We start from the raw sequence: 18308 nt of genomic DNA, 5'->3' as shown, positions 1-18308 counted from the left end.
ATTATTTCCCAATGGTAACGATTGATTTGTTGCGGTTTGGTTGAATTACACATACAGAGCTCCACATTAACCCTCTGTTCTGTAACATTCCTATAGTGACAACATATAATAAGTATAGGAGAGGAGCGGCTTCAGGGCCTCGCAGTCAATATCAAGATCCTTTTTCGCGTTGCATCACCGGACACAAGTTCATTCAAAAGTGAAAAGGTAAAAATAACCAGAACTCGTCCAGCCAGACCAGAATTTGCATAAAGCCGTTCTAGATTATTATTTAATAGGACGGCTTGTCATCTGTAGGGAGGCCATGATTTATTGAAAGTCAACAGAACGCAGCCCCTCCCACTTGTTAACATATAGCTTTTATGCGGCCGGTCATCTGCCGGAAGATTTTATCAGCGCACATTACCGACTTCCTGCAAATCATGTTCACAACTATTGAGAATACTTTAAAAAAAAGGAGACAGAATGACAACCTACTGTTCTCTGGTGGAAGCCAATCTGTCTCAATGTGGGAAAAAAAACCCAAAGAAAACAACATGTTATGCTCTAGTGGCCCTCGATTTAGGGGAGAGCGACTCTAGTGTTTCATCATGCCATATCTCACTACTTCCAGGGCCAGTAATGTGAAAAAGAAGTACACCCCCCATCACAAGTTTATTTGATGCCATATCAATATTTAAAGCTTCAATCAGCAGTATGTAAAGATAAAAAGGTGATAAATTAAATAACTTCTGAAACAAACAAACAAAAAAAAACAACATATGTAATTTCCTCCTGTGGAAAAAAATTAGTGCACCCCTGGTGGCAATACCTGGTATTGCTCCCTTTGGCCGAAACATCCTCCAGCCAGTCTCTAAAAGTGACCGGGAATTCATTTTACCCATTTCTTAAATGTGTTTTCTGATGTAGGAGGGGTTTTACGCATGCATGGCCCATTCCCCAGAGCATCTCAGTGGGATTTAGATCTAGATTGTGACTTGGCCATTCGAAAACCCTCAATTTCACATTTTTTTGTCCATTCCTTGGTGGAGTTACTGGGATGTTTAGGGTCATTGATAGATTGTCTCACATTATCCACCAGCCCGCTATGGTACCATGAAGGATTCATAAGGGATTATATAGCCCAGGCACTGATAGAGAAAAGCATCCCTAAGCCAGAACATTCCCACCACTATGCTTTACACTGCAGGCATCAGGTTCTTCTGATGAAACACTGTCTTTAATTTTCACCAAACAGGTCAATACTATCTTCATAACTATCAGCAAAGGTTTCCTCCTGGCACACAGCCCACGTAGATTTAATCTGCCCCATAGAAGTCTAAAGATTTTGTACAATACCAGACACCTTTTTTTTGGATCCACGAAAATACTACTAACGGCACGGTGTGGACGGAGCCGGACATACAATGCTAATCACATTTTGCTCAAATGCTTCACATTTTAAATTGTCAGATGTTTAAGCTGTAATACAATAGAAAACGAATTCCAGTACATGGGAGACCAGAGGAAATAATGCATCCCATCCCCCATCAAGGGGTAAATGTTCCCCATGTGTTAAGAGACTAGAAATTCAGCTCTAATAATGATTGCACAATAAGTTATCATTGGGATAATAAGAAAATACTAGAAATCAAAATTACAAAGTCTTCTAGTAGTTATATTCTTGTATATAGGGTGCAGTATTATAGTAGTTATATTCTTGTATATAGGGGTAGTATTATAGTAGTTATATTCTTGTATATAGGGGCAGTATTATAGTAGTTATATTCTTGTATATAGGAGCAGTATTATAGTAGTTATATTCTTGTATATTGGGGCAGTATTATAGTAGTTATATTCTTGTATATAGGGACAGTATTATAGTAGTTATATTCTTGTATATAGGGGGCAGTATTATAGTAGTTATATTCTTGTATATAGGGAGCAGTATTATAGTAGTTATATTCTTGTATATAGGAGCAGTATTATAGTAGTTATATTCTTGTATATAGGAGCAGTATTATAGTAGTTATATACTTGTATATAGGGGGCAGTATTATAGTAGTTATATTCTTGTACATAGGGGGTAGTATTATAGTAGTCATTCTTGTACATAGGGGCAGTATTATAGTAGTTATATTCTTGTATATAGGGGAGCAGTATTATAGTAGTTATATTCTTGTACATAGGGGGCAGTATTATAGTAGTTATAGTCTTGTACATGGGGGCAGTATTATAGTAGTTATATTCTTGTATATAGGGGGCAGTATTATAGTAGTTATATTATTGTATAGAGGAGGCAGTAATATAGTAGTTATATTCTTGTATATAGGGGGCAGTATTATAGTAGTCATTCTTGTATATAGGCGCAGTATTATAGTAGTCATTCTTGTATATAAGAGCAGTATTATAGTAGTTATATTCTTGTATATAGGGGGCAGTATTATAGTAGTCATTCTTGTACATAGGGGCAATATTACAGGCGGTTATATTCTAGTCTACAAGCAGCAGTATTTTAGTAATCAGGTCATTATTATTTTTAGTACAATTTATCAGCATTGAATACCTTTGTATAGATTTAGCTAATTCCACTTTCTTGCCTTCTCGGAAGCAGATAAGTAAATATGAACAGTTTTTCTCAGGTCATAAGCCTCACTTCCTACCTGGGAGTGTCAGAAGCAGATTCTCATGGCTGTCTCACAATAATTGAGGCTCTTAAAAGGAACATAAAAGTGATAATTTACAGGTCACAGTTATAGATACACAAGACATATAGGTAAGTGCAGGTTCTCCAGGGTGGTCAGATGTTACGACAAAAGTGACCTAACGTACAAAAGGAAATCTACAACTGGCGGCCCAGCAAAGGTTAGAATTACGCAAAACGTTCTGCGCTATCAGGCACAGGGATATTCTTGAATTGCTCATGTAGGCAGGGATTTCAGCATTCCGAATATATAATATATTGTCACGTAGTATGTAATTAAGATCAGAACGTAAACTGTACACAATAATAAAGAAATAAACTATAAATTGTAAAACAAATACAGATCCCTGGAGCCATGAAAATAAAAAAAAACTGGAAAATTCAAAGATGAGAAAAGAAGAAAGAAATCAGAACTTTCCAGTTATGAATTTGAAATAAGGTAAATTAATAATGGAGACCAGATGAGGGTCCTCCGTAAAAATAAGTCACAATCCGGGCACTAAACTTTTACAACTCCGATGCAGATAAAGTTTTTTTTGAAGTCTGTAAAGTACAACGCGTTTTGGAGATGGAGAGCCCCTGTTCCAAGTAAGAATGAGACGGTCTCATTCTGACTTATGCACTTTTTCTTGAGGTATTTTACCGCAACTGGAGGGGGGGGGGGGGCAGATATGAAATATCATCACATTAGAATTTATTAAATTTCAATTGATATTTTTCATCTATTTCTGGGTTTATTAATTTTATTAGCACTGCCCTGTCCACATAGGGAGTCCAAGGCAGCCAAGCTCCACCAAGTGGAGCCGTGCCCTTCTTTAAATGTAAGGGGTTAGGAGTAGTCGGGCAGACACTATTATTTTTAGTAATAAAGAAATCAACATTTTTCTGCATTTCCTGCTGCAGGAGTCACGATTTGTCTGTAAGGCCATAGCGGTGCCACAGAACATACATCATACCTATGGACACATCCCAAATCCCATTAAAATAAACCACTAACCGGATCGTAAGCCTGGTACGGAGATACCCGAAAATAGAATTAAACAGGACTCCACATTCTACTAGTAGGGCCCCCTTTTCCCATTACAGGAAAAAAAAAAAACAAAACAAAAAAAAAAAAACATGGCTGCTATCTTCCAACTACAGCGCCACTCTTGCCAATGGGCCATGTGTGGTATTGCAGCTCAGTCATTGTCATGTAGGGTTCGTGGACCCACTGGGCCGTACCGCCTTGACAGTATGACAGCTGGCCAAAAGGGTTAAGGGCAGAGTCTATAGTTCATATAGGGTACCTGTGGCAGCTCGGAGAGTAGCAAGAGAGGCTTGGCTGGGACTAGGCAGCAGGTAGACGTCAGGCGTGGAGTAGCAGGACAGGTGTGGTACACAGCACAACATCAGGATACAGGTAACAGGATACAGGAACAGAGAACACTGAGTAGGAAACACTAGGGGACCATTTTCAAGACAAACTTAGGATACGACAACAATGCTCAGGCGTGGGAAGAAGGGGCTGAGACCTTCTTATGGCCCAGGGTGCTCTGGGAGCAATCAGCTCAATCTCCCACATGCGTGCGCTCTGGCTTCTTAAGTCTGGACCGAGCTCGCGAGCGCACCCTGGTGGAACAGAACGGCCATATGTGCAGACATCTCTGGAGAGAAGGGCATCGACTGGATGGAAGGAGTTCGTGGTCAGCGACAACGGACGTTAGTCATTCAAGAAAATACATGGTTTAAAAGAAAAAAAAAAAAATAGCGTAGGTCATAATGTGGGGGTCTAGAAGACAAATTGCAGAATAATGGTCGCAAATAGAAGGTCAAATTATGCCAAGGTCAGTAAGTGAAGGCGGCAGCTTGTCAGTCAATCCAAGTGAAAACAGTCAATGCCACAGCATACAAAGACATTTTATCTTTTATCCCATCGGTAACAGTTTGGGGGTTTGGCCCTTTCCTGTTCCAACATGACAGCACCCCTGTGCACAGCACAAGCTCATTCAACGAACTTCTGACCGGTCATAGTGACATGTCAGAAGTTTTGATTGGTAGGGGTCAGAGCGCTAAGACCCCCTTCTGTTCGGCTTTTTCCGGAAAGCCGACGTATCGGAGTACGGGCTCATAGACTTTCTATTGAGAGCGTACTCAGCCTCTTTTTCGGAAATTAGTGTATCGGACAGAAAACGAAGCAGCTCTGCGCTCACAAGAGCACTTCTGCCTCTGCGTTTTAGCGATTGGTGGGGGTCTCATTCCTCGGACCCCCACCAATCAACTTTTGACATGTCACTATGACACGTCTGAAATTTGTCGAACATTTAGTTACCCTTTAAAGACATGGGGTAAGGAGTTTGTTGTGGAGGAACTCTAGCCTAACAGAGCCTTTGATGGCTGAAAAGGACTAGAAAGTCCATCTAGTCTAGGTCCAGCACTGGAGATATGCAATCAAGTAGTGATCATGGGGGTCAAGGAGTTTTATGGACTTCTGGTCACTCATCCCATTGAAGAACACTACAGTCGGGGAACCATAGACAGCAATCACATTTAAAACGTAGATTAAATATTGGTACAGAGAGATCATCCATGTTCCTCATGCTCCTTATGTCTGGTCTTACAACAAAGTCTCTCCTTCCCTTTGTCCTCCATCCTATATCCGCACGTCCTTCGATATATAAAATGAAATACCTAAAAGCTTCATTATGCATGTGCTCCATTCTACAGGGATGGACTTACTCAAGATATTCCAGACATCTAAAATTATTTCTTAAGCTTTGCACCAAGACGTTCTTTAGAGTAAGAGGTCTCAAGATTAGTTGCACTAACAATAATTATATCATGCCTTACTCCGAGATATACATTTATTACCAAGGGCCAGACTACGATAGAATGTTAATTGTCAGATCAATCTCTGCTCTAGAGAAGAATACAATTCAACCTTGCCATGATAAACCAGGGTTACATTCCATGGCACCGATCACCTCCATTTTTATTTTTTTTAAGAATCTGGCTTATGCCCTTGAAAGAAGGTAAATGGTTAACCTGCCACTAATGCGTTCTGCATTAGAGTACTTTTGGTTGAGTTGGGCAGGTCATGGTCTTCTCCATTACGAACCTCTTCTGAGCAGAGTGATTAACTTTCTCTGAAGGTACTAGCAAGACTGATCCTTTATCTGCCGGGGATGTCCAGTTTCTTTGGCCATATGAATAGGTTGGGTGGAATGAGCAGAGGAGGACACCTGCCTAGACTGTTGAGAGACACAAGCGATGAAAGTAGTAACGTGGGTAACTTTCACCCTTATTGGGTCTTCAAGTTCTGTTGGCTGACCTGTCGGACTAGGTGAAGGTCTCCCTTTTCTCTAACCCTCTGAGCTGTGGGAGCGGTCAAGGCAGATGGCTGTCAATCTTCATAGCTCAGGAAGGATAAGCAAAAGAGACTACACACACTGCCAAAACAAACCCATTAGACAACTGGAATGAGAGAGTCAACAGACAAGGAGTCACTCTTCTTTGTTCGTTATGGTCAGAGAAGATTTCTATCTCCAGCAGATAAAGTGGAAATTCCCCTCTAAGGGTATACAAACATATGTTCCTCAAAGGCAAATACAAAAAGGGGCCTACTACTGTCAGTATCTATCCACTCCACGGGTTTACTTTACATCTAAAAAAGTGAAGATCCCCTTCCACTAATTAAGTATAACCAATGCAAGTACAATGTAACCTTCTACTACCCCTATCTAGCCCACCATGCCTTGTGTTCTGCCCAGAGAGTTGGACTGGCCCATCAGGGAGCTAGAGGATACTCTGATGGGCCAAGGCTCTGACACAATAATGAGCCCCAAAAGGTCTATCAGAAGACAACCCCATTTGGAGCAGACTTTATAGCCAATCATTTGAAACAGGATCAATTTCTTATGGAAGTATCGACAAATAACCCATTAGACCAGATTGATGATACGGTACATACTATGTGTGCAATGATAACAACGAGGACGATGATGAAATTATAAGTAGACATGCATATGTTCTTCTCTGGGGCCCATGGAACCCTTATCCGATGCTGGTTCTGCCTCATGAATGTTGACTAACCCCCCCCCCCCTACCCACGACGCTCATCTCCTTTTGGACCACCAGTGTCTCATCAATACATAAGAATTTTCCTGTGCCACCTTCTTAACTCTTGTTTGTCCTCATTTCTGCATGTCTATGTGCCAACTACATTAGCATAGCGCACTACGGAATCACTTGGAAATGTCGAGAAAGAGAAAATAAAAATAAAAAAAAAGAGATTGTTGTATTAACATGCGTCTACAATCATGGGTCACAAAACCCACTGGATAATCCCATGATTTATTGAGGTTAGGCTGGGGAAGTTTCATTCTGCCACTATGGGAGAAATGTTATCCATTGAAATAAATGGCTGATCATGTAATACATGGAAGGGTCAGGTCTGTCAGATTAAGGCTGGGCTTGCATCACGTTGGGGGTATACAGAAAACTTCCCGGTGCATATGTACGTCCCATATAACCATGGGGCTCGTTTTACCCGGTGTATACCAATAGAGTGTCTTTGTGGCATATGCCGAGTTGTCTATTGATTTTTTTTTTTTAAATATGGCGATTTATACCACGGTGTGGCTAGATCAGTGATTTACAACGTTATTACTATGGAAGAACCCCTGAAATATTTTGGTGCTCTGAGGAAACCCATAGTTCCATTCCTACCTCAAAGCAGATTGGTGTAAGGGGGTATGGCTTTGTACCATTCTTGCCCAGCGCTTTATTCTGGCCCAGATTTGTTGACTCCTTTGCCAGGGATCTTTGAGCAGGATGGCAGTACTAACGCTTGGCCTCCTATAATGTCAGTATGTCCTACTAGTCGTATCATTAGACAAGTCATATAACAGATTTAGAAGCTGAGGGGATTAACCAGGTTGAAGGGGGGGGGGGGTGGTCTGTTGGTTAGAGCGCTGAAATTGCACGACTAATAAACATTTTAGATTAATTAATATTCTGTCTTCGGAGATCTCACTCTTTGTGAACACCTGTGTTGAATCTCAGGTGTCCAGACTGTTTGTATAGACCTGCAATAAAGTTACCACATCCAATGTGGCAATTCCTCCCTTAAATATCAGCCTTTCCTTTGATCCTTTTCCTATTATATTGTAATCCCAAGTAGGAGAAAACATTTTAAAAAAAAACATCTTCCACATGTGTCACCGGAGATCTGCCATTTCCCTTCCTTCATCTTACAAACCTCGGTCTGGCTGTAAGGCAACTAACTGCAGCAGGAGCCCTCCCCCACTGCCTTGATTGCATTAAAAGAAAATAGGAACACTATACCCCTCCCACTTAGCTAAAACCTGCCCCCTTAGTCATTTGCCATCTGAAAATGGAAGGGAATTGAAACATTTTTACCAGACTGCTTTTCAGTTTGATAAAAGTAAAGCTGCAGAAAATCCTACATTCATTTCTAGGTTTAGTGTTCCTTTAACTCACGGAGACCTAGACAATCCCCTCACCCTCATAACTTCTTCCACACCTGTGTTTCTCTTATGTCTATGATGTAAAGAAGTAATCTGCAGGTGATTATCCAGACAGGGGGCTTCTTGAGTGGGTTCACTTTAAAGGCTCGTCCACACGTAGTGGAATTGCTGCGTATTTTCCGTCCGGAATTGCAGTTTTTCCGCAGGGGGATGTCTGCTACTTTCAATGTAATTGCTCCAAAAATTTTCTGCAGCAATTCCGTTATGTGTGGACATTCCCTAATTATTTCATGCACCCACCCCTTCCCCATGGTACAAATCAATTTGTGCCCGTTTAAGTGCATGCCACTTGGTTGGAGAATAGCAAATGTGTTGGTCAAACTAGTGGACACCAAACATAGCCCAAACTGCCCCCCAATTCTATGTGGGGGGGCTGCTTTTTGTATTCCCTCAAGAAAAAAATAAAATTGTTGTTATATAGTCAGGTCTTGGGAAACAATCACAACCAATATAAGAAGTTTGGTTTCCTTCATGAGTAACAGTTGTTGGGAGGTACCATGAACGGGTGCCTTGAGAGTGGTCACAGAGGCCGTTATCAAGATTTCCACTCCAATCAGAAAAATCTGGCTTTATTTTAGCGAGTTATATTCCATTCCACTCACTTTTCTTTGCTGCTTCGTGTCGGTACTCACTGCAGTTCTGGTATTCTATTCAAGAGTATGAATGATGCTACTTAGCCCCACCAACAGTCTAGTTTTTGTGGGCTGTCTTGAAAATTAGGCCATAAAAGGTCTGGAGTTTATCAACTATGCATAGACCTAGTTACATGATAAAACTCTGTCTGCCTGCAGCCACCACTAGAGGGAGATTAGGAGCTTACTGCATACTGTGTTATTATGACGTTAAATGTAAAAGCAGTATGCAGTGAGCACCCCCTAGTGGTGGCTTCAGGCAGACAGAATTTTAGCATGTAACCATGTCTATGCCAGAGATTTGGAGCTCTGTATCAGAAAAACTGAGCTCCGGCCGCTATAAAGATATATTAGGAAATTTATCAGCCCAGAATGTTGTACCTTAAACAACCTGGTGTTAAAGGTGGAGATTCACTTTAAGGGGACACAAGCAGAAGGAGTTTGGTATTATTCATACATCACTGAACTCAATGTCTGTACAAAAGACAACTAAATATAGCACATGGAAATAAGCGAATGTTTGAGTAGAAGAGGAAATAACACCCTGAGGTCATGTAAATAAAAAATTAAAAAAAGTTGCAGAAAGTAAATTCCAATTCCCATGACTTCTATGGCCACCAGGGGCCACTTTTTAAATGGGTTTTCCCATCAGAGACATTTATGACATATCCACAGGATATGTCATAAATGTCAGATAGGAGCAGGTCCTAGGGGTAGGACCCGCTCCTATCTCTAGAACGGGGCCCCCTAAACCCTGTTCTACTGCTCTGTTTTGCAGCTGAATAGTGGGATTTCTGACCATGAATTACGGAAACAGCCTAGCTCGCTGAGCTAGGCTGTTTCCATAACTCCCATAGTAGAGAATGTCAGTTACGGAAGCAGCGTAGCACGTGAGCTCTGCTGTTTCCGTAATCCATGGTCGGGAGTCACACTCTTCAGCCACAACACAGAGCAGTAGAATGGGGTTTAGGGGGCCCCATTCTAGAGATAGTTGCGGGTCCCAGGGGTGGGATCCGCATCTATCGGACATATCCTGTGGATTTGTCCTAAATGTCTCTGATGGGAAAACACTTTAATACACAGAATACAGGCTATCACAAAAGGTGCAGTTTTGCTGACGGGGCTGGGAGGACAGCTGCAAAAATATGAATTTCTCTCCACCTTTACCTAAATCTTTCTGCTCATAATAGTTAGCATGAGCTTCGCAATTCTAAAGGCAGCGCCATCTAGTGGCAAAGAAAAGTGAACTTTTACAGTAGTCAAAAAATACAAAATTGGGTCTTTTACATTTCATTTACTTTGATTATTAACTACTAGATTGGGCGTTTACTTGTTTTTGGTAACACGATGTTCAAAATATTTTCTTCATACATAAAAACAGAATATTATGGTTTCCAGGAGTAATGTAAGCTTATAAAACAGATAACGCTGACTTTATGACATATTTCAACCACATTGGCCCTTATAAAATATATGTGTGAACTCTGTCTAGGTGAATAAAGGTTATATTACCCTCTACAAAAAAGATAAAAATTGTACATCAAGGCCACTCGCTAGCCCTATAGGCATAGTCTGAACCCAAAGACTAGGACCATAGACTTGTGGAGGGGAAAGTAATTTGGGGGCCACCAACAGCTTGAGAGACTCGAGTAACTTGGGTCATGGGTTTTCACTGATGAGATAATGGGAGTTATAGCTCTTAAAAAAGTTGGTTTACATTTATTCTGTATATTTATCCCTCATAACCCTTGCACTTTATCCTCTTTCCCGGAGCCGCTCAGCTTCCCACAAATATACAGGCAATTGCTTCCACATTGAACTCCTCAAACACTTTCACTTTTTTTTCTTCCGAGCTTATCTTTACAACCATCTAAAAGGCCAAAGGCAATCAGCTGATACCCGCAGTGTGCCAGCCAGGTATCTTAGAATTTATATTTCTCTTACAGAAGCTAGTTGACCTCAGTTTACAGCATTAAGTGTCCCCCTACTAAATTATTTTTAATAAATACTTTAGTGATGACATCACAACTCACTCTTTTAAGTGGAAAACAATATATGCCACAATATACCAGGTTATAAAAAAATTAAAATGAAATATCTGGTCATATAAAAGCACAAGGAGTAAGATCATGGAACCCCCGAAATGATCTCGAATATTTTAATTTACTGTAGAGGGCATATAATATAAACATATAATGTGATGTGGGATTTTTAAATCCCAGATTAACACAAAATTTCGCACTCCCTTCCTAAAGAAAACAATGAGCTCTTTCATTTTTTGTCTAGTTGATGGCTGGGGTTTATCCAAGGGAGCGTGGTTTCATGATCCTTGTGTCCTACTGCAGACAGGGCACAAGCACCTGCTGCAGCCAGTTGTCTTACATACAGGACAATGAGGAGAAGAGCGGAAAAGCTGATCTTCTGGAACACACCGTGAGAAGATTTACATATTTCTCTGTTTCAAATTGCATTAGGAGACAAAATAGGATAAAAAAAAAAAAAAAGAAAATGAGGAGATGAGGGGAGGAATTACAGCAATATTTTTTACATTTTTCTGAATTTTGTAGGTTTAGTTCTCCTTTAAAATTATTCCACAGCAGCTGGAGTGTTTATTATACGATATGGTATATAGAGAGGCTCAGCGAAATGAAGAATGTACCTTAAAAGAGCAAACTTCATGATAGTTTCAGGGAGGAGACGAGGAGGGAGGAGGAGAAGAGGCGCAACAGCTAAAGAGGAGGAGAAGCAGCTGTCCAGGAGGAGAAAGAGGATAGCAGAAGCCCAAGAGTAGGCAGAGAAAAAAGTGGTGGAACAGTAGCCTGAGGGGAGGAGGAGAGGCCAAGGAGGAAAAAGAGAAGATAGCAGAAGGAGGAGAAATAAGGAGGAGGAGTAGCCGCCAAAGAGAAGGAGAAAGGTGGAGAAGAGGAGGAGAGGAGCAGCAGCCTGATAGAAGGAGGGAGGAAGGAGAGATGGAGGAGAGGTGCAGAAGCAAAAGGAGGAGAAAGGGGGTAGGAGAAGTGGGAGTAAGAGATAAGGCAGAGAAGAGAGGAAGCGCAGCAGCCAGAGAGAGAAGGAGGAGTAGTCCGAGAGAAGGAGGGAGGAAGGAGGAGAAGGAGAAAGGAGGGGTGGAGGAGAGGAGCAGCGGCCAAGGAAGAGCAAGAGGATAGGAGTAGCAGGAATCAGAGAGAGGGGGGGGGGGGGGGGGACCAGAGAAGCTGCTACCCGCGCCCTGCTACCTGTATCCCTGTGCTGTGTTTGTTCCTGTGCCCTTTCTAGTGTTGGAATAGTCTTGTGCCATCCGCCATGCCTGCTGTCATACACCACGTCTGGTGTCATTTGCCACGCCTGGTGTTATCCGCCACGTTTGGCGTTATTTACTGTCAAGTTCCATCTGTGCCTAAGCCTCTGCTACTGGACTATTACAGGTACTCTTGTGCTAGGACTTCGTATGCGGTCACTTTGCCAGCTGCTACTCCGCTAGTGGGTCCATCGTGACAAATATAACTAGCAATTCCCTATAGACGGGGAACTCCCGTTCCGTGCAGCGGTCCTGCAGACGACATCAGTAGAATACAGGCGCTCTTCAGGGAAGCCTGTGCTCTGCGAATACACGGATGTGATAGATGCTGTGATTAATGGAACCTCTGTTCTACTAATAGCTCCTACATGGCATGAACAGAGGGTTAGGACCCCCCCCCAATCGCTGCAATTTCTTATTAGACCCCCCCCCCATATTATTTCATGAGCCCCATACACATTTCCCCTGTGACCATAACATCGCAATATTATTTTTTATTATAGGATTTTTATTTATGTATTCCTAAAGCTGAATCACAGCATAATAAAAACATAGCCAACTTTCTAATATACGTTGCATTTCATTTCCTCAATATTTTCAAGATGTCTGCTTGCTGTCAGGTGATCCGGAAGACTGCAAGAATGTTTCTGTTCACTCAGATTGGTACGGGTGCAGAGTTCCTTAGTGTAAGGGCATGATCAGGATAAGGTTTTTCGGCACAAAGTAAAAAGCATGTTCCTGTTCACAGATAGCAAGCAGAGATCTTGAAAATAGTGAAGAATGGATATACAAAAGTGCAATCTAATCATTTACTAGTCTGGGATTAAGGGGTTCTCCAGGAGTTAAACATTGATGGTCTATCATTGCGACCTCCGAGGAGATCAGAATGAAGGGGCTGCGGCATGGCAACGAACTGGGTCCCCTATATTATTTACAACGGAACAGCTCCACACATTCAAGTGTGGCTGTGCCTGGTACTACAGTTTATTGTAGTGAATGGGATGAGCCGCAGTACAGATGCCCCTAAGGCAAATCTCTCGACCTTACCGTTTTCTCGACTTTACCGTTTTCCACTTTGAGGTTAGTCCCGCAAAACTAACCTCAAAGTTCTCAGGGTTTATACAAATATTTCCCCTAGGTGGGCAATTTTGGGATGGTTTATGGGGGTTTCTGGGTGGATCAGGGTTCAGAGGCATGCTGTATGGACGAGCCGCAGTGCCCGTCTAAACAATGTAGGGGATGCGCCGCTTGCAGGCCCTTCATTCTGCGGGGGTCCCTAATATTTAACTTCTGGAGAACCCCCCCCTTTCAAGCTAAATTTACATAAACCCCCTTTATGTACCACAAGATTGTCACGTCTCCGTGTTTCATGCATTATTATGGTGGAAGAAATTAGAATTGCATCGTTAAAATGCCAATAATAATGAAGTCCCTGAGAGAAGATCTAATCGGCAGCTGATGGTATCAGTCCATCCTGTGCCGTCCGATCACAGAGCCGGCTGGAATACCTCGTTCTTATCCGTTATATCACCAGACGCGGTTTCTACACGTAACATATTCGTAGCTCGGCCACAAGTTGTAGCAAGAACATCTCAAAGGCAGAGGAACTACAAGTCCAAGAAAACCAGTCCTGGTTATAAGGACCTGCTTAAAATGTTACATTCTGCAACTTTGTATCTCCAGAACTCAAACACGTGATCTCCATATGCCCCTATTTTGGAGGTGAAGTGAATTTGGGACAGGTAAGTAACAGTGTTTGTGTCCTCTTATGGGGGCACTTGGCCCAGAGGGTTCTGTAACCCCCATAGCAACACCCTTGAGTAGATTATTTTCTTAAAATCTAAGATTTCTTCCATTCACAGGCAGGTTGGACGATCACATTTTCAGTCCTGGAGGACATTAGCAGGTGCTGTAGGCCAGAGGTTGTATAACAATAGGCTGTAGAACTACAACTCCCAGAATGATACGCTTCGCTATAAGGATCCGCTCAAATATTACATTCTTCGACAATCTTTCCTCCAAAATCCAAACACATGACTTAAAGTGACTGTACAGGATTAAAAACCAAAAAAACATGGCTGCGTTCTTCAAAAAAACATTGCCACACCTGTCCACAGGTTGTGTGTAGTACTGCATGTCAGACCTATTCACTTCAAAGGAGCCAAGCAACAATACCACACACAACCTGTGGACAGGTGTGGCGCTGTTTTAAAAAAAAAGAAAATAAAAACTTTTTTTTTTTTACCCTCTACACTTTTAACCTTCATTTTGCTGCAATTTAGTGGAAATCACAGCAAAAACGCTATTTGACCACACCGTGTGCCCCTAAGGGGCAGGCATATAAGAGATTGCTCAAATAACAATCCCCTATACTGCATATTCTAATCAGAGCCGTTCCCTTTACATTCACTGTGGATTTTATTTTCCTTCCCATTGCTGAATAAGGGTCAGCATTCTATAGCTGCCATTTTTGGCAGCCTGTATTCTGTCTATGGAGCGGCAGACGCAAGCGCTTGTTAAGCATCCTGTGTCTGTGGCTATTCCCTGTTCTTTTATTTCGATATATACCCGCATCGCCCTCATATACAAGCCCGTTCTCACATAGCCATAAAGTAGATGTGCGGCTCAGATCCTGTGTAGGTCCCTTTAAGAATTTACAGTAGGGATTTCTTGTTAGTTTTTCTTCGTTTCTTTATAACAACATTTGCGTAATATTTGCAAATACCCCGCCACTCATCCTCAGTACTGGACCTGCAGCAATAGTGAACGGAGATTTATGAAGAGTCTCCAGTGTCAATTTTACAGTAAACCTATAAAACACAACATTTAAAGGGACAGACACCAAAATTCAATCAAGGAATTTTTACAGTTTCTCTTATCCAAAACTATACAGTATAAAGTAACTTTTCTCTAATAACGTGAAATTCGGGATCAAACAAAAACCAACAACACTGGAATAGGGCCAGATTATAATGATTTCTGGATTAGCAGATGCTGGATTAAAAGCCATTTTACTGTAGTTTACTTTATGGCACTGGGTAACATAATTAAATTCAACAAGTGCTACATCATTTGACACTCTAAAATGATAAGAATTTTACAGGGCAGCCGGGCAGCACAATGTACAGGCGCCGCTGATCATACACCTTCAAACGTGACATAACTGCTGGATGCGGCAAGAACTAGTGGTAGAAGGTGGTCTTATTCTCCATTATAACATATGGAGGAGGTTCTGTCCATATAGAGAAGTAACGCAGCACATTTATATATCAGATGGAGAAGATTATGGAATAGATCAGTGATCTATAGGAGCTCAGTAGTTCCTATGAACACTGGGGTATCAATTTGCCCCTAGTACGGCTAGAAAATTAGATTGTGAGCTCTGCTGGGGATAGAAACCGATGAGAGTAATTACTGTCTACACCAGAGGTCTCCCATCTGTTGCAAAGCTACAACTCCCAGCATGCTCTGAAAGTAGTTTTGCACAGTTGACACCATATTGAGAGTTTGCTACGATTGTATCCAATCTAGGCAATATACAGTCCACTGATACATTGTAACAAACCATCAGGAAATAAAAGATTTGTGTAGTCTACACGTGGCTCAGTGGTTAGCACTGTTGCCTTCCAGTGCTGGGGTCCTGGGTTCAAATCTAACCAAGAACAACATCTGCATGCAGTTTGTATGTTCTCCCTGTGTTTGCGTGGGTTTCCTCCGGGTACTCCGGTTTCCTCCCACACCCCAAAAACATACCAATAGGGAATTTAGATTGTGAGCCCCAATGGGGACAGTAAAAAGGCAGACCTCTGTACAGCGCTGCGTAATATGTTGGCGCTATATATGTAACTGTAATAATAGACTGGATACAATTGTAACAAACCCTCAGCTGCGAGAGTTATTAGGTCAGCATGGGTTTTCAGCCTCTGGATGTAAAACAAATGTTATTCATTGGCAGCAAGCGGAGATCTTGTAAATTGTGGGCAATTGAAAGGAACTGGAAGACCGACCAATCTCATATTAGGGGAATGTTTTTGGTTGCTTTTTTCCCCAGATTTTTTTTTTGGGGGGGGGGGGGGCAAAACCCTGCAGCCTGATAATATAAAAAGTCTATAGTAATATATGAAGTGTTTTTCTACTTCGTCTTCCCTACAGAACTTCGAAGACTGCAAGTACAAAGTGTCACGAATTAAGAAGGCCATAAAAATATTCACAAGAAGCCCCTATGTGAAGGGTCCAACAATGAAGCCTCCTCAGGCCGGGTCAATGTACAAAGTAAAAGATACAATGGATGTAAAAATGAAACGCTCTCATTGTTCTGCGCTTACATTGTTTTGTACTTTGTTGCAGGATTTCTCAGCTAATACGCGATGTGTGAACCAGGACTTACGGATCATCATAGAATAGATTCTTACCAACCCAATCAGATACCACAAAGCAGCTGCGTTACCCTATAGACACATGGCGCGGGGCACAGGGGCACGATCCTTTTAGTTTAGTATCGATTTCTTGATACATTGTTGCCACCAGACTATACCTGGCCTTACATTTAGGAAGTTGAGCGTTTGGGTGGTACAGACAACAAGCAACAGGTATATTCACCAGTGATAAGCCCAAATTGTCACATATATACCCCCCATACATCTGTGACTCCGGCTTATGGCCATTAGATCCTCTCAATGTTTATACGGGACCCTCGAAACGCCACATTAGGGTTACACCACATCAGTCATTTGCAACATTTGGCTCATCAGCTGTTCAGAAACTAACTCCCATCATGTTCACATTTGTGGTCTTCAACCTGAGGCCCTTTGGCTGTTGAGAAACTACAACTCCCAACATGTCCTGACAGCTTGCTCACATTCTACATCAACCTGAGGCTCTTCATCTGATGTGAATCTACAACTCCCATTATATCCTGAAAGTCTGAGTACATGTTGGGAGTCAAATCAGTGGTCTGCAACTTGTGGCTGCTGATAAACTACAACTCTGAGCATGTTGGGTGTTGTAGTTTCTCAAGAGCCAGAGAGTCACGGGTTTAAGATAACGGTTTTTTAGTCACCTGTCGGTTGCTCCGCTACCTTCCACATACCCAGTACCTATTGTGCCCCCTGTCAAATATCTTTGAACATGTGTGCGAAATTAGATTGCAAGCTCCTAGGCCCAAATAACAAATAAAAAAATATTACATTTGAAATCCAACAGTTTCCTACTCACCGTTTCTGCTGCAACATGTGGATCTCGTCCAGCTCCAGCCCCTCAGGTGCTCGGCTCTGGATCTGACTCTTAATCCCATTCCAGACATTACTGGTGATGCCAGACGTCTTGTCGCAGTAAAAGAGCCCCATGACTAAATCGGAGTCACCCCAAAAATCTGCACCCCCTTTTCTTCTCCTGACCCCCTCAATAGCAAACAAGTCTGAGGTTTCCCTACTCCATCCGATCGCCTGACGTCGCTCGCTTGGGGACTCGGATGGTTCTAGATGCTCAGGGAAGAGACTCCACTTCAGGAACTTAACGAGGCAAATAAACAAAAATAAAAAAGGGAAATTACAAAAAGTTCAGCGTAAAACATGGAATTAAAAACTTCTTGGAAGAAAATTCTCAAAGTTCTAGAACCCTCAGAATGTTTAAGACTTAAGAAATACAATAACGTTCCCGGTCTCTTCCCTGAGGAGATCAGTCGGGCTCCTGGGAGAGCAGTGACACCGGGCTGGATGAAGGGCTAAATTAAAAACTATCTCCCCATGCTGTAATTAACAAGGAGGCAGAGACTTGGGAGGTTTCTCCTCTACCTGTGGGTGAGAGCGCAGGATCACACACCTACTAAGACAATTAAAGAGATAGCTGCTCTGTTTAATAGCAAACACAGCTCTGCATATCAAATAGAAGAGGGAGGGAGGGACACTTTGCTGCTGGAGAGATGGGGGCTGGGATACAAAAACCAGTAAGGTGAGGGAGGGGGCACTTTTTTTAAATTTGTTTTATTTATTTTTTATTAACCAATAAGACAGAAACTACATTTTTAATAGGTGGTAACTAGCAAACATAGATGTAGCAGAGCTGAGTTTGTTATTGAGCTTTCTTTTGTGCACTGTGGTCATTTTAAGATAATGAAGTAGGTGCAAATAATAATAGCCCAGTACTCCTACCAAATAACAATTTTGGCT

General features: G+C 41.9%; 1 protein-coding gene across 1 annotated transcript in view; it reads right to left on the bottom strand.

Moving 5' to 3' along the window:
* Positions 1-17486, bottom strand: part of LOC142664027 (transient receptor potential cation channel subfamily V member 6-like) — a 31497-nt gene extending 14011 nt beyond the window's left edge. Inside the window, exon 1 of the mRNA XM_075842909.1 lies at positions 17356-17486. Coding sequence (XP_075699024.1) covers positions 17356-17486 — 131 coding nt within the window. The remainder of the gene's footprint in view (positions 1-17355) is intronic.
* Between the last annotated feature and the right edge of the window lie 822 nt (positions 17487-18308).

Source organism: Rhinoderma darwinii, chromosome 11 (genome assembly GCF_050947455.1).
Source record: "Rhinoderma darwinii isolate aRhiDar2 chromosome 11, aRhiDar2.hap1, whole genome shotgun sequence".
Taxonomy (NCBI): domain Eukaryota; kingdom Metazoa; phylum Chordata; class Amphibia; order Anura; family Rhinodermatidae; genus Rhinoderma; species Rhinoderma darwinii.
This window is presented reverse-complemented; position numbering and strand designations above follow the sequence as displayed.